This window comes from Callithrix jacchus, chromosome 11, assembly GCF_049354715.1.
Source record: "Callithrix jacchus isolate 240 chromosome 11, calJac240_pri, whole genome shotgun sequence".
Taxonomy (NCBI): domain Eukaryota; kingdom Metazoa; phylum Chordata; class Mammalia; order Primates; family Cebidae; genus Callithrix; species Callithrix jacchus.
In genome coordinates this window covers 31,923,960-31,949,765 of record NC_133512.1, presented here as the reverse complement: position 1 = coordinate 31,949,765, position 25,806 = coordinate 31,923,960, and the positions used below count along the sequence as shown (strand labels likewise).

The 25,806-nt window shown below is 45.0% G+C and overlaps 1 protein-coding gene and 1 long non-coding RNA gene across 3 annotated transcripts in view; one reads left to right on the top strand and one right to left on the bottom strand.

Annotated features, from left to right (window-relative positions):
- Window positions 1-2,760: 2,760 nt before the first annotated feature.
- Window positions 2,761-25,806, top strand: part of NFE2L3 (NFE2 like bZIP transcription factor 3) — a 30,712-nt gene continuing 7,666 nt past the window's right edge. For both annotated transcript variants that reach the window (XM_009002262.4, XM_002751472.5), the window contains exon 1: window positions 2,761-3,623. In XM_009002262.4, the coding sequence (XP_009000510.1) occupies window positions 3,051-3,623 (573 nt within the window). In that variant the 5' untranslated portion in view covers window positions 2,761-3,050. The remainder of the gene's footprint in view (window positions 3,624-25,806) is intronic.
- On the bottom strand, window positions 8,188-25,669 carry LOC144578348 (uncharacterized). Its single transcript, XR_013523915.1, has 5 exons — window positions 25,551-25,669; window positions 24,519-24,692; window positions 11,183-11,389; window positions 9,991-10,300; window positions 8,188-9,898 (listed from the first exon to the last, which is right to left on the bottom strand). It is a non-coding gene; the product is annotated as an uncharacterized LOC144578348 (long non-coding RNA).

The following is a 25,806-nucleotide window of genomic DNA, read 5'->3' as shown; positions in this document are numbered from 1 at the left end:
CAGGTGGTCGAGACCAGTTTGGCTAACAACATGAAACCTCGTCTCTACTAAAAATACAAAAACTTAGCTGGGCATGGTGGCACATGCCTATAGTCCCAGCTACTCAGGAGGCTGAGGCAGGAGAATTGCTTGAACCTGTGAGGCAGAGGTTATAGTGAGCCGAAATCATGCCACTGCACTCCAGTCTAGGCAACACAGTGAGACTCTGTTTAAAAAAAAAAAAAAGAAAGAAATTCATCTTTAGAAATATAAAATGAAATTACAAAGGCATTTTTAAAAAATCCCAAAACCATGGCTTATTTGTTGATGTGGTAATGATGTCCAATTGCTATAAAAATTTCTTTAAGCTGGGCATGGTGGCTCACCCCTGTAATCACAGCACTTAGGGAGGCTGAGGTAGGAGGATCGCTTGAGCCCAGGAGTTCGAGACAGGTCTGGGCAACCCAGCAAGACTCCATCTCTACAAAAAAAAATTCTTTTATTCTCAATTCTATTACTTATCTCATTTGGATCAGAAACAAATATTTTACATATGGGCACCAGTTTCCGGTCAACCTTTGAGTAGCACTGATTTCAGGATTTTATGAATGCAGATGACTTTTCAAGCCTTTTACAACACAATGGTTTGGACTTTTTACTTGGCTATTTCTAGATGGAAGATTCTAGAAATAAATCTAAATAGAAGTTTTTCCTTCTAATTTCATTCATCTCTCTCCATGCTCCTAAAAATGGGACTTTTTATTGTTAGTGAAGTCAAAGGTATGTAGGATTAACACTTTCCTGTAAGGTCTTTTAGGGACCTCGTTCCCACCAGTCAGAAGCCACAGAATTAAGCCACCTTTTGAAGTGTGTAGTCTGAAAGATATTTAACACAATGATTATCAATTCACCGTGTACAATAGTGAGGGGTCAGCCCACTTCCCAACAAATGTTAGGAGTTTGAATGCCCTTCCTGTTCCTAATCTATTCATGTTTATCAAAATATATCTCAAGTGTAACCTCCTCAATTCAACTAATAAATATATTTTTTGAGCATCAACTGTGTGCAAGATTCTGGAGGGCACCACCTTGAAGAAGGCACTGCCTCTACTCTCAACTGGTTTATAGCACTCCCTATATAAACCTTGAAGTAATTTACATCTGAGTATTTTGGCAATTGAGTACATTATTTCTCTTGTTTCTCGGTGTTTCACAAATTTTTAAATCATCACCCTAATGAAACCATAAACTTAAGGAAGAAAAGTACTCCATTTCCTATCCTTCATGCCTCCAGCACAGCATCAGGTAGTTAGTAGGTCCTCGGTAAAAAGCTGAAGGCAGCATTTACTATGCCAAGACTCCCCAAAGGTCCCATGTTCAGAGACTAATGCTGTCAATGGGGTCTTGGTAACCTCACAATCACCCTTCTTCATCCTCTTTACCACCCCAACCCATCCTCCAAGGCTTAACACAGAAGAAACAACTTAAGAAGTCTGCTTCTCCTGCCCTCGCCCCTAGTCTTTTTCTCTTCTTACTACACTAGTCCAGGAGAGAGAAGAGAAAGCCAGGTGGCGGAAGGGGCCTTTTAAAACAAGTCTTGCTCAGCTTTTTACACAAACTGCCCACTCAGCTGGGCATCCCCTTGTATCCCCTTTTCTTCCAAGGAAGGGAGCTAAAGTTAGCAATACCTACCCTGGCAAGGCCCAGTGCCAGGTACTGTGCATACACGAAGGTGAACCAAACAGGTTCCTTGCCCTCAAGAATGTATAATGGGCAAATCAGACTGATTCTCATCTACAACACAGAGTAGAATGGGGCCAACTGTTACAATGTTGGGAAACGGAGAAAGCACTGTGGAACAGATGGGGGAGAGATTAATGCCAAATGGTGAAAATTCAGAGGATGTAGTTTTGGAGCTAAGCCTTGAGGGTGAGTAATACAAACAATGGGTAGCAGAGAGCACTTCCTACCTATGCAGTGCTGTGGTCGGTAGTTGACATGCATTATCTCATTTGGGGTTCACAAAAGTCTGCTGGGAGGTGCCATTATTAGTCTCACTTTACAGTGAGGAAACTGAGGCACAGAGACGAGAGATTTGTCCAAAGTCACCCCTCAAGTGAAGGGGGGACTTGAAATCACTCAGGGTAACTGTAGAGCTGGTGCTCTCAAGCCTCAAGGAAACAATGGATAAGAAGCAAAGCAGGCCCAGAGAAGAAGGGACGGCTGGGACAGGGGTGTGTAGAAGGGTGGGGTAACTGATCCCAACGGTAACGGTAGAATTTATATGTGAAACTCCTAACTTTACAGAAAATATTTTATCTGATCTCATCACATCCCTGTTTGACAGGCGCTATGGTCCTCGTTTTACAGACAGGGGAACTGAGACAGAGCCGTTACTCTTGCCCACTGTGCCTGCCAAGTGTCCTCATGTGGGTGGAAGCCCTTTGCAAGCTGCCAGGCGTCTCGCAGTTGCCCAGTCACTCTCCGCCCAGTCTACACATCCTGTCCCTTCCCACCCACCTACCCCCCATCGAGACCCCCACCCCAACTCCCGCCCTTGGCTTTCAGCTAGGATGATCCAGCTCATGGCCACAGGGTGGCAAGGGGCCACTTGGTGCCCAGAACAACTTCTGCTCCCAGAAAGCCTTGCGTTCCCCGGACATAAAGAGGCTTTGAGCTCGGGAAGCCCCGCCCCGCGCGGCCCCACCCACGGGCACGGGCCCCGGGCAGCAGGGGGCGTGTTCCCGGCGGCAGCGCCCGCGGCCCGGGGCGGAGCTTGGCACAGTATAGGGCTGCGGGCGGCCAGGCGAGGTGCTCTGCTCGCAGGTGGCTCCTCCTTCGCTTTTCCCGATCCCCGTCCGAGCTAGGCACTGTGCCGGCTGGCGCTGGAACGCCTTTGTGCCTGGTCCTGGGAACCCGCGACGGCCGCTGCGCGTCCAGGCTCATTGTTCCGCTTCTCCGGGTTCCAGGCAGGTGCGGACGGCGCGCGGGATCCGCAAGTGTCACCGCGGCGGCTGGGGCGCCGGGACTCGCGGGCGCCGGCAGGGGCGTTCCCGGGTTCGCGGCGGGCTATGAAGCAACTGAAGCGGTGGTGGTCGGCCGGCGGCGGCCTCCTGCACCTCACCGTTCTGCTGAGCTCGGGGGTGCTCCGCGTAGACCTGGACCTCTACCTGCTGCTGCCGCCGCCGCCGCCCATCCTGCTCCGGGACGAGCTGCTGTTCCTGGGCCCCCCGGCCAGCTCCGCCTATGAGCTCAGCCCCGTCTCCACCTCGGGAGGGTGGGGGCGCGCGGGCCGGCTGCACCCCAAGGGCCGGGAGCTGGACCCCGCCGCGCCGCCCGAGGGCCAGCTGCTCCGGGAGGTGCGCGCGCTCGGGGTCCCCTTCATCCCCCGCACCCGGGTGGATGCCTGGCTGGTGCACAGCGTGGCGGCAGGGGACGCGGACGAGGCCCACGGACGTCTCGGCGCTGCCGCCGCCTCGTCCGCCGGAGGAGCCGGCGCCAGCTTGGACGGCGGCGGCCAAGCTGTGCAGGGCGGCGGGGACCCCCAGGCGGCTCGGAGTGGCCCCTTGGGCGCCGCGGAAGAGGAGAAGGCACTCGCGGAACCGACGGCTCAGGTGCCGGACGCCGGCGGATGCGCGAGCGAGGTAGGTGCCGAGCGGAACGCGAGCGAAGTGCGGCATCATCGCCGCCGGGAGTCCCCGAGGTTTGTGTCGGACCTGGGCAGGGGGCACACCCACTCTGTCTTGGCACCCTTAGCCCCTGAGCGTTGCGGGTTCGCAGACGCTGCTGCTCTGATTCCGAATGGCTACTAGTGCTGTCGCTGTGGATTTTAGGTTTTTAAGGAAGAAGTGGACGAAATCATCCGTTAACAACTTTCCTTGTGTTTGATGGCTCACAAGGGTCGTTCGGGGATGGGGAGGGGAGAAGCAATGCCCAGTGTCTTTGCTCAGCACTTCATGTACAGTGGGATGTCGTTTTCTGGGACCCGTGCCCGACTGGACGATATGAAGGAGGCCTTGACTCTGGGAGGATGCACGTTTTTAAGAACGACTCTCCCGGCCTAACACAAGGGCCCTTTCCCTGATTTCAACCCAATTACTGTTTGTTTTTGCTGCTTCCCTGGATTAAGGTGCCATGGTGAGGGTCTACTCAGAGACCAGCTGGCAGGCGGTCCCCCTGTGACCTAACCATTATCCTCCCCCCCCCCCTCACCTAGCTAGCAATCCTTCTTCCTGGAATTTGTGTAACCTCTTATTAGCATAAAGAAAACAGGTACTTTAACAGTCACCTAGTGACTAACAAGTTCCCTTTGGTTTATGGGTGCAGACCCTTCTCTGGCTTCACTTCTTTGTGAAACCAAGTTTACCAAGATCTGTTGAAGTATCTGGTGCTCCCCTTGGAGAGTTGGAGTTCAGTCTAACGACACTTTAACACCAATTTCCACAAAACCATTTTATCCAAATTTCCTTCCAGAAGACTTTTAAAATTCTTACTTGGCGCAAACTGTAGTGTTTACAGCTGGTATCGATCAACAAGTGTTCCTCCGGTGTTCTTGTGGGGTGCATTCTTATGCAAAATGGGAATTGGGGCTGAACTGGTTTGTTTGCTGCTCTTGAGAATTGCAGTTTGTGTAGGCAGTTGCCCGACTAGCTTCTCCACCCTCTCCTGCAGAGGTCATTGTGTGGAACTGCTTGGTGATTCACTGTTATGCTGATCTGAGCCCTTCCTCTTCCTGGGGACCAGAGCTAATGGGGTGGGGGCCAGTGTGAGTCGTGGAGGATCCTTCTGTGTTCAGAATATACAGTGGGAGTTTCTTTCCTGTTCACCCGTGCAGTCTGGACCCTATGGGGTATGTCTAACCTAAGTGGTCTGCTCTCTAATAAGCGGGCACCTGCTGCACTACCACCTTTCCTGGTTCTGTAACACAGGGTTGAAACCTAGCGCTGGATGCTGTACCAGATGGCACCTTGCCACCCATACCCAAATACCAACCTGTGTGCAAAGTGTACAGGGACCTGGAGGGAGGAGAGAGGAAGCTGTTCAGTCCTCAGAAACTTCCCTCCTGGCATCACCTGGGAGACAAGGTGGCCTTCCCTTAGTTGTTTTTTGTTTGTTTGAAGACAGGGTCTTGCTCTGTCACCCAGGCTGAAGTGCAAAGGTGAAATCACAACTCACTGCAGCCTCAACCTCCCCTGCTCCAGTGATCCCTCCACTTCAGTCTCCCAAGTAGCTGGGACAACAGGTGTGCACCGCCACACTGGCTAATTTTTTTTGCAGAGACAGGTCTCAGTATATTTCCTAGGCTGGTCTCAAAGTCCTGGGCTCAAGCAACCCTCCGGCCTCAGCCTCCGAAAGTGCTAGGTTTACAGGCATGAGCTACCAAGCATGGCCTAGACAGGCAGGCCTGCCTTTGAGGCAGCTCTTGAGCCTGGGCCCGCCAAACCACCTTGGAGGCTCTTAGTCCAGCTTTCCTCAGGGAGAAAGTGAAGCTCCCCTAGAGCCATTCTCTTGGCAGTGCCTTCCTGGCTGGGCTGGCATGTGTGCACCATGTTCACTGCTGGGATAACCTGGTTACATTCAATCTGGCAAAAATCGACTGTCAGGCACCTTAAGTTCTCACCGCCAGTTCATCTTTGTTGCCTTTTACATTAACCTTGTAGGGTGTGCTGGCCAGGCATCCTTATATCCAATTTGTACTTAAGAAAAAGAGGACTGTGTGTGGTGGCTCACACCTGTTATCCCAGCACTCTGGGAGGCAGAGGCGGGCAGATTTGAGGTCAGACTTGAGGTCAGGAGTTCGAGACCAGACTGGGCAACATGGCAAAACCCCGTCTTTACTAAAAATACAAAAATTAGTTTGGCGTGGTGGTGCGCGTCTGTAGTCTCAGCTATTCCCAAGGCTGAGACATGAGAATCACTTTAACCTGGGAGGCAGAGGTTGCAGTGAGGTGAGACTGTGCCACTGAACTCCCACCTGGGTGATGGAGTGAGACTCAGTCTCAAAAAGAAAAAAAAAAGAAAACTAGAAGCCCAGGTTAGGGATTTGGCAAAAGCCACATGTCAGTGCCAAAAGAGGGACCAGAGTCTGAGGCTCCCAACTCCCATTAATTAAGTGCCTACACTGGCACATTAAGTACCTACACTGTACTCAGGCTCTCTGGACATCTGGGACATCTCAGTGCATCTGGGATGAGGTAACTAAGTCTCCCACTGCACAGGGTAACCACTCTCCAGTGCTAGACTGTGCCATTCATAATGAAGAGGTTGCAATTTGGAACCATGACTTTGAGATGAAATGGGCTGGAAAAACATCACTGGTCTTTGCAGTCTGCTAGACCTGGGTTTGGGAGCATCACCTGCTAGCATGCCCTCCCACAGGCTGCTTGAATCATTCCAAGCCTCAGTGTCTCATGTCAAGTGGTAGAGGAATGTGTGCTCCAGAGGGAGTTGTGCTGAGTATGTGAGAAAAGCCCATGGGAAGGGCAGCATGGTGCCTGGATCGTGGCTTCTCTCTTCTGTCCTTTTTTTTTTCCTTTGAGACAAAGTCGTACTCTGTCACCAAGTACCAGGCTGGAATGCAGTGATGCGATCTCGGTTCACTGCAACCTCCGCCTCCCGGGTTCAAGCAATTGCCTGCCTCAGCCTTCCAAGTAGCTGGAACTATAGGTGCGCGCTATAACACCCAGCTAATTTTTTTATTTTATTTTTTTAGTAGAGACAGGGTTTCACCATGTTGGCCTGGATGGTCTTGATCTCTTGACCTCGTGATCTGCCCGCCTCAGCTTCCCAAAGTGCCGGGATTACAGGCGTGAGCCACCACGCCCGGCCTCTGCCCTCTGTCTTTAACCCACCCTCCTTCACATGTCCCCCCTCACTGGATTCCTTTTGGCTTTTTTGCCTAATATCTAGTTTGGTTGGTTATGAAAGGAGTGGGGTGTGCTGGAGCCAGACTGCCTTGTTTGGAATCCCAGCTCTGCCACTTCTGTGACCTTGGACAAGTTGCTTAACCTTTTCTGTGCTTCATTCTTCCCCTCTGCACAATGGGAATCAGAAAGGTGCTTACCTCAGAGGGTTGATGTGAGAATTAAAAAGTGCATTCCATGTAAAGAGCTTAGAACTTGCCTGTCACTTAAGTGCTTAGTGAATTTTAGTTCCTGTTAACTTCAAAGGGAGGAAGTGCTTTGTCCTATAGGCACATAATTTTTTTAAAAAATAGACAATTCCAGTGGCTTACACTTGAGTTACAGGAGCTGTTTTTATACCATAATTTTCCATAATTTTTGTACATATGCAAAAATATTTTGGAGAAGGGGATTTTCCAAGTATCAAAAGGAGTACTGCTGTGGTTTCACTTCACTTCTTGCTTATCATTATCTGAAAACAGACTCTGGAATTCCCCAGGGCCGACACACTTCCCTTCATAACCACAGTTATTCACAATGGATGAAGCATGCATTCTTCAAAGTAACACACAGGTTAAACAAATGAACAGTTTTTGTAGAACTGGATGTATGAATGTACTTGAAGATGGAACAGCTGCCTATGGCCAGCTTCAGTATTTCAGAGAACTGTTGCCACTTTGAAACTGAGAGGGCTTATGGTCATTTTGATATAGTTTTCTATCCTGGTATGGAGACTTTCTGCTGGGTGAGGGGTCTGCTAAGACCACTTGATTAACTGCTTGAAGAAACTGTGGGCTGGACCGGGCACAGTGGCTCACACCTGTAATCCCAGCACTTTGGGAGGCTGAGGCAGGGTGATTACGAGGTCAGGAGATCTAGACCATTCTGGCCAACACGGTGAAACCTCGTCTCTACTAAAAGTACAAAAATTAGCTGTTCATGGTAGCATGCTCCTGTAGTCCCAGCTACTCGGGAGACTGAGGCAGGAAAATCACTTGAACCCAGGAGGCAGTGGTTGCAGTGAGCCAAGATCGCACCACTCCACACTGGGCAACAGAGTGAGACCCCACCTCAAAACAAGAAAAGAAACTGTTGGGCTGGTTTCTTCAGGGCCCAGAGAGAATCTGAGCCAGTCAATCTTTTTTTTTTTTTTTTTTTTTTTGAGACAGGGTCTCACTTTGTCTCCTTAAGTAGTGCCATTACAGCTCACTGCTGCCTCAACCTGCTGGGCTCAAACGATTCTCCAACCTAAGCCTCCCAAGCAGCTGAGACTACAGACCTGCACTGCTGCTTCGGCTAATTTATTTTATTTTATTTTAAATAGAAATGAGGTCTTTCTGTGCTGCCCAGGCTGGTCTCAAACTCCTGGGCTCAAGTACGGGCATAAGCCACTGCACCTGGCCTCAGTATTTAATTCTAAGACTAAAGGAAAAAGAAAGAAGATCCTTAATTGTTAAAGTAAAAATTGTTTTTCATTTCAGAATAAAAAGTAGTCTCTAAATGCTTGGGCAATTGGACAAGAGATAAAATTTCAGACCTTTACCTGTTTTTAACTCACAGCTATGCCACGGAAGTAGTCTTATAATTACATACATTGCAGTTATGACAAGCGTTCACAGTGGGGATTTTCATTTTGTTTACTAAATGATGTTGTAAACATAGACTATTGTCTTTGTATGGGAAAGGCTGTCATAAGTCATTGTATTAGTTTGCTAGGGCTGCCGTAAAAAATACCTTAATACCAAAGGGATGGATGGGTTGATCTATGCAATAAACCACCACGGGTGTTGGGAAAACTGGCTAGCTATGTGCAGAAAGCAGAAACTGGACCCCTTCCTGACACCTTACACTAAAATTAACTCCAGATGGATTAAAGACTTAAACATAAGACCTAACACCATAAAAACCCTAGAAGAAAATCTAGGCAAAACCATTCAGGACATAGGAGTAGGCAAGGACTTCATGACCAAAACACCAAAAGCATTGGCAACAAAAGCCAAAATAGACAAATGGGACCTAATCAAACTCCACAGCTTCTGCACGGCAAAAGAAATGGTCATTAGAGTGAATCAGCAACCAACAGAATGGGAAAACATTTTTGCAGTTTACCCATCTGACAAAGGGCTGATGATATCCAGCATTTACAAAGAACTCAAACAGATTTACAAGAAAAAAATAAGCCCATTCAAAAGTGGGCAAAGGATATGAACAGATACTTTACAAAAGAAGACATATATGAGGCCAACAATCATATGAAAAAATGCTCATCATCACTGGTCATCAGAGAAATGCAAATCAAAACTACATTGAGATACCATCTCACGCCAGTTAGAATGGCGATCATTAAAAATCTGGAGACAACATGCTGGAGAGGATGTGGAGAAATAGGAACACCTTTACACTGCTGGTGGGAGTGTAAATTAGTTCAACCATTGTGGAAGACAGTGTGGCGATTCCTCAAGGTCCTAGAAATAGAAATTCCATTTGACCCAGCAATCCCATTACTGGGTATATATCCAAAGGATTATAAATCATTCTCCTATAAGGACACATGCACACGAATGTTCATTGCAGCACTGTTTACAATAGCAAAGACCTGGAATCAGCCCAAATGCCCATTGATGATAGACTGGACAGGGAAAATATGGCACATATACACCATGGAATATTATGCAGCAATCAAAAATGATGAGTTCATGTCCTTTGTAGGACATGGATGAATCTGGAGAACATCATTCCCAGCAAACTGACACAAGAACAGAAAATGAAATACCGCATGTTCTCACTCATAGGTGGGTGTTGAACAATGAGAACACATGGACACAGGGAGGGGAGCACTATACACTGGGGTCTGTTGTGGGGGGAATAGGGGAGGGACAGCAGGGGGTGGGGAGTTGAGGAGAGAGAGCATGGAGAGAAATACCAGATATAGGTGAAGGGGAGGAAGGCAGCAAATAACACTGTCACGTGTGTACCTATGCAACTATCTTGCATGTTCTTCATATGTACCCCAAAACCTAAAATGCAATAAAAATAAATAAATAAATAAAAACCACCATGGCATAGTTAAAAACAAAACCCAAAACAAAACAGAAATTTGTTTTCTCACAGCTTTGGAGGCGAGAAGCCCAAGATCTTGAGGTGTGGCCAGAGTTGGTCCTTCTGTCGTCATGAAGGAGAATGTGCTCCACAGTTCCCTCTTGCCTTTCGATAGTTTGCTGGCAATCTTTGGCATTCCTTGGTTTCTTCTCCATCACCTGATCTCCGCCTTCATCTTCACATGGTGTTCTCCCTATGTGCATGTCTGTATACAAATTTCCCTTTTTTGTTGTTGGGTTTTGTTGTTGTTGTTGTGAGATGGAGTCTTGCTCGGTCTCCCAGGCTGGAATGCGATGGTTGCAATCTCGGCTCACTGCAACCTGTGCATTCAAGCAGATTCAGTGGGTTCAGGGGATTCTGCCACCTCAGCCTCCCAAGTAACTGGGATTACAGGTGCCTGCCCCACCATGCCCAGCTAATTTTTTTAATTTTTGTAGAGACAGGGTTTGACCATGTTGCCCAGGCTGGCCAAATTTTCCTTTTTATAAGGACATCAGTCAGTCATTGGATAAGAATCTACCCTTCTTTCTGTCTTAACCTACCTAATTACATCTGCAATTGACTCAGTTTCCAAATAAGCTCACATTCTAAGTACGAGAGTTAGGAGTTCAACATGAATTTTAGGGACACAGTTCAATGTTTAACAGTCACCATCTCCCTTCCGTCAACTCTTGGGGTGTTCAGCTTGCTTATGATTAAAAGCTAAGTAAGCTGTTTCTGAAAGCAGCTGGTCTACATGGAGGATCATTTCATAGGATTTGGTATGTGCTCATGAGAGTCTGGGGTTTTGCTGGCTGGATTTACAACCCCGGGGAAGCTTATCTGTAAAATGAAATGGTAAGAGCAGCTTAGGAAGTGGTGAGGATTGAGTGAGGTAATGCAAGTTGAGCACGGTTGGTACACCGTTAATAATTCAGGTGGGGCTTGTACTGCTTCCTCCCCAATTTACTCCCATCCACTGCATTGTCAGGTGCAGGTTTTCAAAGCACATCTTGGTTCATCTCTGTTTTGTGTGGGATGCCTCCTCTAGCTCCCCATTGCCTACCTATACAGTATTTTGTGATTCAGGGCCACCCTTATGTGACCCAACCCCCAGCTGCCCTTGCTGGGCCTCTCCATGTAGCTTTCTTTCCAACAGAAAACTTTCTCCATCCCTTTCCCCAAACAACCCCATGCTATCATGCCCTTTACTCTGTTCTTACCTTTGCCTGGAATGCCTTCCTTTCACTCCTCTCAAGTCTTTCACTGTTAAATTCTCAAACTCAGCTCAACCATCACCTCATCCGTAAAACATTTCCTATTCTTCCCTTTGAACCCTATTGCACTCTGTAACATTTCTTCTGTAGGATTTAGCGTCCTCTCCTTTGAACTGCAGTGGCTGAAGTGTGGAGACTGGGTTTGGCTTTCACCTGCAATATCACCCAGGGACAGGGTTAGGAGCAGAGGTCAGTTCAGCCTGTGTCTGTCTGTTGAGCACGTAATCATTCATCACATTGGCTTAGCAGAACTTCCAAAGATACCAGGGGTGTGAAGGTGTGTTGGGTCCTTCAAGGCCTGAGTCTCAATTAGAAAGGAGGCCAGATCTGAAATCCTGATGGGCCATCTGACTATTTAATGCCAACTATCTGAATGGATGAGGACAGTGGAAAGCAGACTTTCAGGCTGGCATTATAATTAATCAAGTGGTGAAACTTGGGATTGCCTAAAATTATACAGCAAGTTAGTGACCTTGCTAGGAATAGAACAGGTCACTGTTGTTAAGCACTGAGTAAACCACACCTCCTGCTCACTATAAAACTTCAAAGGTAAAACAAAAGTCTCTCCCATTTATGGCAGTTTTGTGGTAGGAAGAGTTTATTCTCAAACTCTTGTTTTTTTTCTTTTTCCTTTTTTTTTTTTTTTTTTTTGAGAGTCTTGCTCCATCACCCAGGCTGGAGTGTGCAGTGGTGCAATCGGGTCTCACTGGAGCCTCAACCTCCAGGCACAAGCCGAGCCATCCTCCTGCCTAAGCCTCCCAAGTGGCTGGGACCACAAGCATGCACCACTGCACCTGGCTAATTTTTTGAAAATCTGTTTGCAGAGACAAGGTCTCACCATTGAGACCTTGCTTAGGCTGGTCTCAAACTCCTGAGCTCAAGCTATCCTCCTGCCTCTCCTCCTAAAGTACTGGGATTACAGGTGTGAGCCACTGTGCCCAGCTGGATCTATGTTAATATTCAAATACAATTCTGGGCAGCTGAAGCCTTCCTAGGTGGAGGTACATCCCTGAGTTTTTGGTGGAATTGAAGGTGGTTGGCAGAATGCGGACAAGTCACAGGCAAGATGGGGAGAACTGGGTTTCTATCTGTGTATGTCAGAGTTCTCCAGAAAAACAGAATGAGTAGAATATGAATAAATAAATACATCCATACAGATTTATTTCAAGGACTTGAATGACATAATTGGGAAGGCTGGCAAATCCAAACTCTCCAGAGCACCCAGAAATGCTGAAGGCTCCACAGGAGCTGCGATGCTGCAGGCTCCAGGGAGAATTTCTTCTTTCTCAAGGAAACCTCAGTTTTGGTCTTAAAGCTCTTCAGTTGATTGGATGAGACCCACCCAGATTATTGAAGATAATCTCCTTTACTTAAAGCCAGCTGGTTGATCGTAGATGCTAACCACAAGTGCAGAATACTTTCAGAGCAACACATGGGTTAGCATTTAATTGAATGGCTAGTAACAATAGCCTTGCTCTTCCACATTTAAAATTGACCATCACACCATCTAGCTCCATCTCTATCTGGTAAACCATGGTTTCCAAATTGGTAAATGGAGAAAATTAACATCTTTCTTGAAGAATTCTTGTGAGGATTAAATGATGCTCTATGTTTAAGGGCTGGTACAGTTCCTGGCATAGAAATAGATGGTCAACAGATGAGTCACTTTTACTGCTTCTGAGCTCCAGATCAAACCTCCATGACACCCCTGTCTTCTAGAGGAAATTACCAAAGGATTCCATGAAAGGAATCCTTCCCTCCCCAAGGGGTAGGTCATACTGAAAACGGTTGAACAAACTAGGGCAGTTCCATGCTGAGGAGATCAGACTGAGGAAGGATCATAATCACCAACTTCAGATATTTGAAGAGGTTTTATGTGAAGGACGCCTTCGACTTGTTGAGGAGGCAGAACGCCAATGCCAACTAAAGTTCTGCTGAAGCTTAACCACGGGAAGAACTTCTTAATTTCTTAGCTTTTCTCTCTCTCTTTAGAGTTTTCTAAAGAAATCTGCCTTTCTTTAGAGTTTTTCCAAGTGTTTGAGGGCAATCCAACACCCTGGGGCACTAGTGCTGGGCCCACCCATCTACCACCAGGCTGACTGAATACCTCTGGAGTTTTCACACCCCCAGGTGGTTCTCATGCCATCCCAAGCTTAAGGTCCTCTGCCACAGCACTCCTCCCCCAGGGCTCCTCAGTGTCCAGCAATACCTGAATGGGGAGGGAGGGTCTGGCCGAAAGCCCTTCTGTAAGGCCCAGAGCAGTTAAAAAATTGGTCCAAAGTGACTTACCAAGTATTGAAAAGTCAAAACCCAATTTCCCTCGCTCCTTTTATTATCGCCTCGTGTATTTTAAAGAACATCTCTCTGGATGGGGGTGGAATGGGGAATGGGAATTTAGCATGCAAAAACAATGAATGCAGAACTAGCTTGCACATGTGTGCAGTTTAAAATTCATGCACTCTGGATGGGGGTGGAGGTGGGTTTCGGAATGGGGATCTGGCATGCAAAAACAATGAATACAGAACTAGCTTGCACATATGTGCAGTTCAAAATTCATGCTGAAGGCCAGGAGCAGTGGCTTATGCCTATAATCCCAGCATTTTGGGAGGCCAAGGCAGGCAGATCACTTGAGGTCAGGAGTTCGAGACCAACCTGGCCAACATGGCGAAACCCTGTCTCTACTAAAAATACAAAAATTAGCTGGGCATGGTGACACACACATGTAATCCCAGCTACTTGGGAGGCCAAGGCATGAGAATCGCTTGACCCCGGGAGGTGTAGGTTGCAAAGTGAGCCGAGATCACACCACTACACTCCAGCCTGCAGGGGGAAGAGCTAGACTTTTTCTTAAAAGAAAAAACATTGTTCTTAAGCTCTAGAACAGACAAAGCTGGGCTAAAAATATCAGCAGGAGAGAACTTTCTGAAATGTTCTGTATAATGGTTGGGGTGTCAGCTTTATGAGTGCCTCCATTTGTCAAAGTATACACGTAAGGTTTCTTCTGCATTTCTGCATGTGTAAATCCTACAAAAAAACTATTAAAGAAGAATTGAGCGGGGAGGGGTGGAGGCATTGATGATGAAAGAGTGCCGATCATGGTTGCAACTGGGTAATCGTTACATGGAAAGTGCACTGTATGATTTTGTATTCTGTTTACATATGTTTGAAAATTTCTATAATAAGGAAAAGTACAAAGACATCATGTATTTTGAGGACCAGTTGGCCCATTCTGCCTGCTGGGATAATCTAGCACTAAATAAATGAATCATAAATGATGCTCTTTACTGCCACCCCCGTGGAACATGGGCCTCGTGTGTTAGCTTCAGCTACCTAGAGGATGTCTGCCAAGTTTTTCAGCTGTTTCCCTGCCTTTTCCAGGGGACCCTAGAAGTAAGTTTAGACTATTTCACTTTTATTTTTTTTTTGAGACAGGGTCTCACTCTGTTGCCCAGGCTGGAGTGCAGTGGCATAATCAGGGCGCACTGCAGCCTTGACCTAGGCTCAGGTGATCATCCCACCTCTGCCTCCTGAGTAGCTGGGACTACAGGTATTCACCACCACATCTGGCTCATTTCTTGTATTTTTTGTAGAGATGGGTTTCACCATGTTGTCCAGGCTGGTCTCAAATTCCTGGGCTCAAGTGACCCACCTGTTTTGGCCTCCGAAAGTGCTAGGATTATAGGCCCATATCACATTTTGTTATGGAAAATGTCAAGCATATATTACTAATGGAGAAAAATCAAGATGAATAATGACCCCCTTCCCCATTATGTAGCTTCAGCAGTTACTAATTCATGACCAGTCGTTTTGTCTTTAACTCTGACTCCCTCTGTCTATCCCTCTATTCTTTTGAAACAAATCCCAGATATTTCTTATCAAGGAGAAAAGCCAAGCATTATTCCTTTCTTACTCTTCCACTACCTCCATTGACTCAAAACCTTCTGTAAATATTTCAGTCTGTATCCTCAAATGATAAGGACTCTTCTAAACATAACCACAATCCCATTAGCACACCTAAAAGAAATTCACAAGGATTCTTTTTTGTTTGGTTGGTTTTTCTTTTTGAGACGGAGTTTCACTCTTGTTACCCAGGCTGGAGTGCAATGGTGCCATTCTTGGCTCACAGCAACCTCCGCCTCCCAGGTTCAAACAATTCTTTTGCTTCAGCCTCCTGAGTAGCTGGGATTACAGATGTGTGCTACCACACCCAGCTAATTTTTGTATTTTTAGTAGAGACAAGGTTTCACCATGTTGGCCAGGCAGGTCTCAAACTCCTGACCTCCGGTGATCCACCTGCCTTGGCCTCTCAAAGTGCTGGGATTACAGGCATCAGCCACCGCACCTGGCCAGGATTCTTTAATAGTCATCACATATCCAGTCACTGTTCAAATTTCCTGTTATCTCATGAATAATTTTTCATAGTTGGTTTGTTTGAATCACAATCTGACAAGATCCATATCTTGCATTGTATCCAGCTGTTTTTGCATGATAAAGTAATATTCAAGCAGACAGGAACTTCGTTGGATTTGTATGCAGTCAGCTCCTGTCAGCACCTCCTTTGCAATCTCTGTGATGCAGTGTGAATCGAGGTGTGGTAGGAGGTGAGGGTTGGTAGCAGGAAGCAGAATTCCCCCTGGATGGCTCAAAGGAAGAGACTTAAATGAATGACTTCTTACAGCCACGTGGTCAGGGCAGACAGGGACATTGGAATGCCCAGAGGCTCCCAGTAAAAAGGGATGGAAGGAGTTGCTAGAGCCCAGGATAAGGGGCTGTCATGTGGATCATGGAGGAAGTGCCCTGACCTCCCTGTTGGCTACCCCTGTGTTCTGCTCTAGCCTTCCCCTGGTGAACCCAGCTGGACGCCAGCCAGCACAGGAGCCCTAGAATTTCTTAGGGACACACATGGACCTGGAGGGGCAAACAAGAACCAGTACTGTGGTTCAGAGCTGGCTGTAAAATAAAAATGCCTGCAGCCAAATCCTGGTTCCGTCATTTACTAGCTGTGTGACTTAGGCAAGCTGCTTAAGTCTCTGTGCCTCAGTTTCCTCCTCTGTAATAACAATACATACCTTATAGGGATGCTGAGCAACTTAAATGAGATAATGTACATAGGACCTGGCTTACAGCCAGTGCTGAATCAACACAAGCTGGAATTATTATAAACTGCTATTAAACCACCCAGGCCAGGCAGGACAGTCTCTCTTTATCTGGCTCCATGTTTCTCTCTAGCCCTGATGACTCCAGCTCGCCTCCAGCCTAGAGACAGGCCTCAGAGTGCTTTGGCCTTACCACTCTCCCTCTGATGTCATCCTCCTCATAGACCACACTGTTCTTTGTCTTTGAAGGTTCTTATAACCCTAGAGGTCAAAGCAGGTCTCAGTCCTTCCTCCTCCAGATGAATAAATGAAAGGCCTAGCTAAGGCTGCTGAGGCTGTTCACAAAGGGTATTTTCAGGGGCAAATCCTCTACCATGTAACTCAGATCCCAGTACAGCATAAGCAGCACATTTGCCAGTTGACAGGGGCTTCAGAGACTGCAAGGAGAAACTTTCTTGCCCTTTCCACTGTGTTACTTGATTTAGAAAACCTTTGTGCAAGACTCTTCTGCTCTGCTCCTTACATAGGTAGCAAAGGTGAATGGCTGGAGGGCAGGTATCAGGTTTACAGCTAGTAGGAAAGAAGAGACCCATATAATTTGTGATTTTTAGATAGACCGGGATAAGTGCTATAAGAAAAAATACCTAGAAGACATGGGATTTTAGAGACAGGAGAACCCAGTTTGGTTTAAAGGGCCAAACTGAGAAGGTTCTAGATCTTTGCAGAGCATGGAAGAGTCAGTCATGCCACATCCTAGCACAGAGGGATGTGGTGGGGCAGGCCTTTCTACCAGGTGCCAGTTCTGTATAAGTCAGTAGGTTTTTAGTTGTGATAGTTGTGACTAAGGGCCCCAGCTCGCAAGTTTACTATAGCTTCCCATGGCAGGTGTGAAAATGTGCTTTTTTTTTTTTTTTTTTTTTAATGTCCCAGCCCCACAAGAGTAAAAGTCACCTGCCCACAAATAAAAAGTAACTTAATGATGGGTTTAACTTGCCTATTATTTAAATTAAGAGCATGAACCATAAAGCTCAAGTATATACAACAGTACTTATAAAACATACTCTGTATCTCAGCTCTATGTGATTGATTGAGAAGAAAAACAGAAGACAGAGCAGAGATAATAATTACTGGCTACCAGAGCTGGGCGGTTTGGCTTTCTCTTGAAATCTGGATTGGGTTATTGGCAGTTAATCATTAATCGTAAATCTCCAGAATCAAAAAGCAGTAGAAAGGAGTAAATTATGTTTATATAGCAGCTTACACATATGAAGGGGCTGTTTCTAAAATGAATTATCTGATTTTTAAAAATTTTTTTAATTTTTTTTAATTTAAAAAAAATTTTTTATTTCCAAACAGATGATGTTGGGTTACATGAGTAAGTTCTTGAGGTGGTGATTTGTGAGATTTTGGTGCATCACCCAAGCAGTATACACTGAACCCAATTTATCCCTAACCACCTCCTATTCTTCCCCCATCCCCCAAGTCCTTGAGGTCCACTGTGTCATTCTTGTCATTCCTTTTTTTTTTTTTTGAGATGGGATCTCACTCTGTCACCCAGGCTAGAGTGCCATAGTGTGATCTTAGCTCACTGCACCTCCACCTCCCAGGTTCAAGTGATTCTCCTGCCTCAGCCTCCCAAGTAGCTGGAACTACACACCAACACATCCGGCTAATTTTTGTATTTTTAATAGAGACAGGGTTTTAACAAGTTGCCTAGGCTGGTCTCAAACTCCTGACCTCAGGTGATCCACCGCCTCAGCCTCCTAAAGTGCTGGGATGACAGGCATGAGCCACCATGCCCGGCCATTCTTGTCATTCTTAAGCCTTTGCATCCCCATAGCTTAGTTTCCACTTACAGGATAGTCTCTCTATATAATTGTTAACCAAGTAGTTAAAATCCACCTTGAAAGTCATTTCAGTCTGTAACTAACTCTTCATTTATTTATTTATTTATTTAGAGACAAAGTCTTGCTCTGTCACCCAGGCTGGAGTCCAGTGGGGCAATCTCGGCTCATTGCAACCTCTGCCTCCCAGGTTTAAGTGACTCTTATGCCTCAGCCTCCCGAGTAGCTGGGATTATAGGTGCCCACCACAATGCCTGGCTAATTTTATGTATTTTTAGTAGAGATGGGGTTTCACCACGTTGGACAGGCTGGTCTCTAACTCCTGGCGTCAGGTGATCCATCCACCTTGCCTCCCAAAGTGCTGGGATTACAGGCATGAGCCACCGCACCTGGCTATTCTTGTCATTCTTATGCCTTTGCATCCCCATAGCTTAGCTTCCAATTATGAGTTGAGAACATATGATGTTTGGTTTTCTGTCCTGAATTACTTCACTTAGAATAATAGTCTCTAGTTCCAGCCAGGTTGCTGTGCCATAAATTTGTTTTTTTTAATGGCTGAGTAGTAGTCCATCATATATAGATACACATATATGTATATTTATTCCACAACTTCTTTATCCATTCATTGATCAATGGGCATTTGTGCTAGTTCCATATTTTTGCAAGTGTGAATTATGCTGCTATAAACATGCATGTGCAAGTATCTTTTTGCTATAATGACTTCTTTTCCTCTGGGTACATACCCAGTAGTGGGATTGCTGGATCAAATGGTAGTTCTACTTTTAGTTCTTTAAGGAATCTCCACACTGTTTTCCATAGTGGTTTATATTCCCACCAGCAGTGCAGAAGTGTTCCTGAAGGGGCTATTTTCAAATAATTCCTTAAAATGTAAATTAGATATTATTCTCATTTCACAGATGGGGAAACTGAGGGTCAGAGAGGTTTAGCAACTGGCCCAACGTTACCCAGCTATTGGGGTAGGATAGGTCTTTTTTACTCAGCTGTTTTAAACTTGGGCCCTCTAGCCACTAGGCTGTTTTGGGCTTTGCAGACTGCACATTATATTACACTTGATTCTAGCCAAAAGGCCAAGAAGCGATTGCAAATTATATTACAAATTCCATAGGCCTTTTTCACCTTGTAAATATTACCATAGCGAATCCTTCACCCCTCTCTGCCTTACGCTTCTCCCTCTCTCCTCCTCAAGGTAGAATAATTGCTAACTGTTACATGTTGTGTTCTCTGGGAAGCAGACTCTGAGACTGCCTTTAGTGTGCCGGACATTTACTGGGGGAGGCCCTTGGGGTCAGTAACTGGAGACAAGCAGGATTAGACAAAAGCAAAAGTTGAACTGTGATGCAGGCTGGCAGTACCTAGCACACTGAGGCTGACATAGATGCATCACGCTTGTCCTACATTGGGCCAAGATGGCCTTGTCTCTCTACTCTTGCCTGACAGGTCTTGGGACGTGGGCACACTGGGATGGGTGTGACCTTAGGTGAGGCAGCTCTCAGCTGCTGGAGGCTGTCCACCCACAGGTATCCAGGAATAGCCACAAGTCCTCCTTTGAAGGGGACCTGGTTGTACATCTCCACATGCATCCCACTACCCCTAGGGGAACTTCTTCTCATTCATCACTTATGATGCTTGTTGTGTTTATTATAGTAGCTTTATAATAGGCTCCCAAGAAAGAAAAGTTGAATGAATGCAGGAGGACCATCTAAGAAGACACTTATTCAGTACCTAAGGCTATGCAGGATAAAGCATTTCTCTTCCCTCAGTCTGCGGAATTCAGCCTGCCATCCACATTCTTGAGAGTGGCCAGGTGCGGTGGCTCATGCCTATAATCCCAGCCCTTTGGGAGGCCCAGGTGGGAGGATTGCTTGAGCCCAGGAGTTTTAAGACCAGCCTGGGCAACATGGCAAGATCCCATCTCTACAAAAAAAAAAAAAAAAAAAAGCTTCTTGAGAGCTGCGCAATCTCTCCTTCCCCTGTGGCCTCAGGTGGGTCACCATACGGGATAGTTCTGGTTTATGCTTGTTGCCCAGCCTGATTGTTAATAGCACCCTCTTACCCTCTCAGCAGTGGACAGGTTTGGTGATGAATTATATGGTCACTTATTCATAGACTTGGAGTGTCAGAGCTGGAAGGGACCCTCTCAGGAAACCAGGTTTTCAACACTGAAGTGACATGGCTCCCAACTCTTGCTGTCTTCCTTTCCTGCCTCTCTCTACCCGGCTACAGAAGAAACACCCACTGTAGCCACTGCCTTCCTCCCTTGGCTCTTTCAGTTGCTCATCTTTAAGAGCAGGCAGGTACTCTCTAACATTCTGAATCTGTCCCCACCTCAGTCCAGAGTTGTGCCCCTCCTATCTTCATATTCACCACTTGTTTCCTATGTGCAGTGATACCTGCAAGATTGTCCTGCTAATGAGATGTTTCTCACCTTTTAATTAGCAAATATTAAGAAACAAACCGAGGGGAGGTGGGGTGTGAGGAAGTGGGTATGCTCACATACCAGATGGCAATGTAAGTTGGAACAGCCTTTTTGGATGTCTGTTGGTATATCCCATGAAATAAGTTTAAAAAGTTGTCAGAATAGTTTCTTCAGAAAAACGGAAAACTCCTGGCACAGACAGAATTCAAGGGAAATTCTTTCAAATATTCAAAGTATAAGGAATTCCAATGTTAAACAAAGCTTCCTAATTCTTTTTTCAAAACCAGGTTGACAGTGATAGATACTAAGGCCTAAAAATGCACATCAGAGAAAACCATGAGTCACTCTTGGCCTGCGTGACTCCATCCTTTGGAAGGCTGAGTGGGGAGGATCGCTTGAGCCTAGAAGTTTTGAGACCAGCCTGGGCAAAATAGCAAGACCCTTATATCTATAAAGTAAACATTAGCCAGGCATGATGGCATGCTTCTGTAGTCCCAGCTACTGGGGTAGCTGTGAGGTGGGAGGATCACTTGAGCTCAAGAGTTTGAGGCTGCAGTAAGCCATGATCACTAGTTTTCATCTATCAGATTGGCACTTTTATCCAGTGTTGGTAGGAATTTTAATTGGCACAAACTTTTTTAAAGTGCTTTTCAGTAGATTCCATCAAATTAAAAATATACATATCCATTGACCCAGCATAAATTCTAGGAATGTATCCTACTTCTAGGAGATTTTAATATCTGTTATAAGATTAGAAACAACTAAATATCTAATGTTAAGAGGCCAGGTAGGGCCAAGTGCAGTGTAATCCCAAAGTGTAATCCCAGCACTTTGGGAGGCCATGGTGGGTAGATCATGATGTCAGAAGTTTGAGACCAGCCTGGCCAACATGGTGAAACCCCATCTCTACTAAAAATACAAAAAAATTAGCCAGGCATGGTGGCATGAGCCTGTAATCCTAGCTCTTTGGGAGGCTGAGGCAGGAGAATTGCTTGAACCTGGGAGGCAGAGGTTGCAGTGAGCTGAGATTGCGCGACTGCACTCTAGCCTGGGTGACAGAGTGAGACTCCATCTTAAAAAAAAAAAAAAAAAAAAAAAAAAAAAAAAAGAGGCCAGGTAGGTAGGGTGCGGTTCATGCCTGTAATTCCAGCACTTGGGAGGCTGGTGGGTGGATCACCTGAAGTCAGGAGTTCGAGACTGGCTTGTTCAACATGGAGAAACCTCATCTAAAATTACAAAATATAAAATACTAAAATACTAAAAATACAAAAACTATCTGGGCATGGTGGCAGACACCTGTAATCCCAGCTACTTGGAAGGCTGAGGCAGGAGAATCACTGGAACCCAGCAGGTGGAGGTTGCAGTGAGCCAAGATTGCGCTATTGCACTCCAGCCTCGGTGATAAGAGCAAAACTCCATCTCAAAAGAAAAAAAAAGCTAGTTAAATAAACTATGGTAAGAGGCAAATGAGTACTGTTTGGATATTGTCTATGCCCTGAATTCCTGTCTCCTTTTTTCACATAGCTAGCTCTCTTTCACTTACCATAACTTGGAGTTTTTCATTAGTTCACTTGTATTTTTGGTTCCCTCTCTCTTTAGAATGTGAGATCTGGACAGGAGTGATGGCCCGCATCTATAATCCCAGTGCTTTGGGAGGCCAAAGCAGAAAGGTTTGAGGCCAGGAGTTCAAGACTAGCCTGGGCAGCATAGCAAGACCCCATCTCTACACAAAAATTAGAATAGAATGTAAGATGTGAAGGGGGCAGGGTCTGATTGTATTTTTCACGATCATATTCCCAGCTCTAATGCTGTATTAGATACTCAATTTAAAATTACTGTGACTATCTTAAATACAAATCATCCTTATTGGTGAAGCATTCTCATTAAATTCATCAGCAAGAATATCAGGTATCACCATTATTTAGCATCAGTTGGGAAGCATAGCCAAAGCAATTAGACAAGAAAATGAAATAAGAAATGTAAATATTAGAAAAAAGAGTTGCCAGGCTCAGTGGCACCTGCCTGTAGTCCCAGCTACTCAGGAGGCTGAGGTAGGAGGATCGCTTGAGCCCAGGAGTTCTGGGCTGTAGTGCGCTATGCCAGTCGGGCCGGTCGGGTGTCCACACTAAGTTTGGCATCAATATAGTGACCTCATGGGAGTGGGCAACCATCAAGTTGCCTAAGGAGGGGTGAACCAGCCCAGGTCAGAAACCTAGCAGGTCAAAAGTCCTATGCTGATCAGTAGTGGGATCACACCTGTGAGTAGCCACTGTACTCCCGCTTGGGCAACATAGTCAGATCCTGTCTCTAAAAAAAAAAAAAAAAAAAAGAAAAAAAAGAGTTGAAAATAATTATTAAAGTTTATATGTCTATACACTTGCAGAAAAACAAAATTTAATGGGAGAATTGTTCTGGGCTAACCTTACTTTGCTGTTGCCTTGGCCAAAGTGATTTGCTATGTAGGAATTTTTAGGTGAACCTTTAGCTAAATATAATTTCAGACTTTTAAAAAGTGACAAATATATATACCCTTTACCCAGATTTACCTATTTATGTCTTGCCTCATTTAGTTATGTTAATAACTAGGTCTCTCTGTATACATATCATTCTTTTTGTTTTGAAACATTTACAAGTGAATTGAAGCCATCACATTCACTTGATTGATTAGATTGAAATTGTGAATTTTTGGTGAGAAAACCACAGAAGTGGTATTCTGTCCTCCATATCAGGAGACCACAGTGTTGGTTTAACTCTGTATTTTGATGATACAGTTGACCATTGGGTTAAGATGGTGTCTGCCAGATTTCTCCTGTAGTGTTATTACTTTTCTCTTTGTAATTAACAAGTAATCTGCAGAGAGATATTTTGAGATTACTTAAGTATTGGATCTCTCATGAAATTTCCACTCCATAAATTAAGCATCCATTGATGGTTTTCTAATTCATCATTCTCCTTTTATGTTTATTGTTTGTATTCTATGAGAAAGATTTCCAGCAGGGCACAGTGGCTCATGCCTGTAATCCCAGCACTTTGAGAGGCCAAGGCAGGCAGATCATGAGATCAAGATATGGAGACCATCCTGGCCATGGTGAAACCACTTCTCTACTAAAACGCAAAAAAAAAATTAGCCCGGTGTGGTGGCGCGTGCCTGTAGTCCCAGCTCTTCAGGAGACTGAGGCAGGGCGATCACTTGAATCTGGGAGATGTAAGTTGCAGTGAGCTGAGATGGTGCCACTGCACTCCAGCCTGGCGAAAGAGCAAGACTCCATCTCAAAAAAAAAAAAAAAAGATTTCCTTTTTTCTTCATTTATTTGGTTGTTTATATTTGAGTGTATTCTTTGATTCTTTTATTCAACTCATTTTATTCAATGAGTTATGATCCATTATTATATAATAGGATTTTAAACCTGATTTTGGCTTCTTGCAGTGTGAATTTTGGTCATACAGAATTTCTCTGCCTTTAGTCCTTATCTTCCTGAGTTTTCAGGCAAGTCATCTTATATACCTTTGTTACCAATTCATTACACTAAAAGTTTCCCCCCACAAAAAAAGCTTTCCAGGTGAAAGTCTGCTTAATCGATTACTTTATTGGCTTCATCTATATCAACCACTTGTTTCCCTCTGTTATTGTTTATGTAATAATATAGGTAATATTCTTGTGTTTGCGTGTTTATGTGTCCATGTGTGTTGTATTAATGCACATATTACAGATTAAGGGGACTTTGTTTCATGGTTCTAAAATAGATAATTTGATTTAGAGATTAGAAATTTCTCTGTCTACCAATAGCAAATTTTTAAACAAAGTTAGGTGCCTCAGGTATCCAAAATTTTGAATTTGATAATCTTCAGGTTTAACAAAAAACCTTACCTTAGCAAAAGATGAGAGGTAAAAAGTGATCAGTTACCTTTTCTTCCTTCCCCAGATTTAGCTAGTATTGTAGTTGCAGGAAAGAACAATGCATCCGAAGTAAGATTTCAACAAATAGGTAGTAAGGCTCTGTTACATGCTGGGATCTGGGTTAGGAAGTGGCTGTACAGCAGGAACCAAGCAGAGTCCTTGCCTTCAAAAAGCTAGCATTCTAGTAGGACAAACAGCAAACAAACATGGTACTATATCAGCTGGTGCTAAATGCTATGGAGAAAAAATAAAGCAAGATAAGGGAAATATGTCAACTGATCACAGGGAATAAAAGAAAAAAAAAGATAAGGGAAATAGTTATTGATTTACTTTCTGATATAGTGATTAAGAAAGGAAATAAGATGGTAAATATTTGAAGAGACCTGGGGGCAGAAGGATAAGAGGGTTGAGAGAGTTTACAGGCAGAAATGGCGACAAATACAAGAGCTGTGAAGTGGAAGAGCGCTTAGTGGACCTGAGGACTGAGCCTTGGGACATTGCTGTGTTTAGATATCAAAGGGATGAAGAATCAGCAAAGCAGAAGTTCTTAACGAGGTAGGAGAATAGAGAGGTACTTGTTTGCCAGGTGAAGAAGCTGTTTCCAGGAGGAGGTGGTAACTAAGTCAAATTTTGCTGATGGGTAAAGAGAAAACACACTGAGTGCAGATAACTCTTTGGAAGTTTTTGCTTTAAAGGGGAACAGAAAAATGGGATGGGATCTCAAGACTAGTGTGGGACCAGGGAGGTGTTTTTGAAGGTGCGGGGTGTTCGTGTATGATAATAGGCTGATGGGAATTTCCCAGTAAATGAGAAACAATTGTTGATGCAGAACAGAGGGGAAGAGTAGCAGGAGCAGTATCTTAAACACACGTGCAGGGTTATAAGGGAATGTACAAAGGGAGAGACTGATTGAGCTGTAAGACAAACATCTACATGTCTAGAAGGAAGGCACAGTGTCAGAGTTAGGCACAATCAGACAGAGAAGCCAGTAATGCAAGAGGGCCAGCAGAACATCAGCCTCCTTTTTTCCTTATCTTGCCTTGATTTTTCTCCTTTCTTCTCGCATCTGTAAATTTCCATTTCTTTGACCTTCACTTAAAAAAATTTTTTTTTCCTGTGGTTTGGTGGGAAGGGGGTGTGTCAGTGTGTCTTGTTCCTGGAAGAAACAAATTGTGAAAAAGTTTGAGAAGCTTTGATGTTAGAGGGAAAAACATATCCAGAGAGATTTTAATATCATAGTTGAAAATATCTAAATATGAAGTATACACTAAATGGTAACTCTATTTAAATGTTTA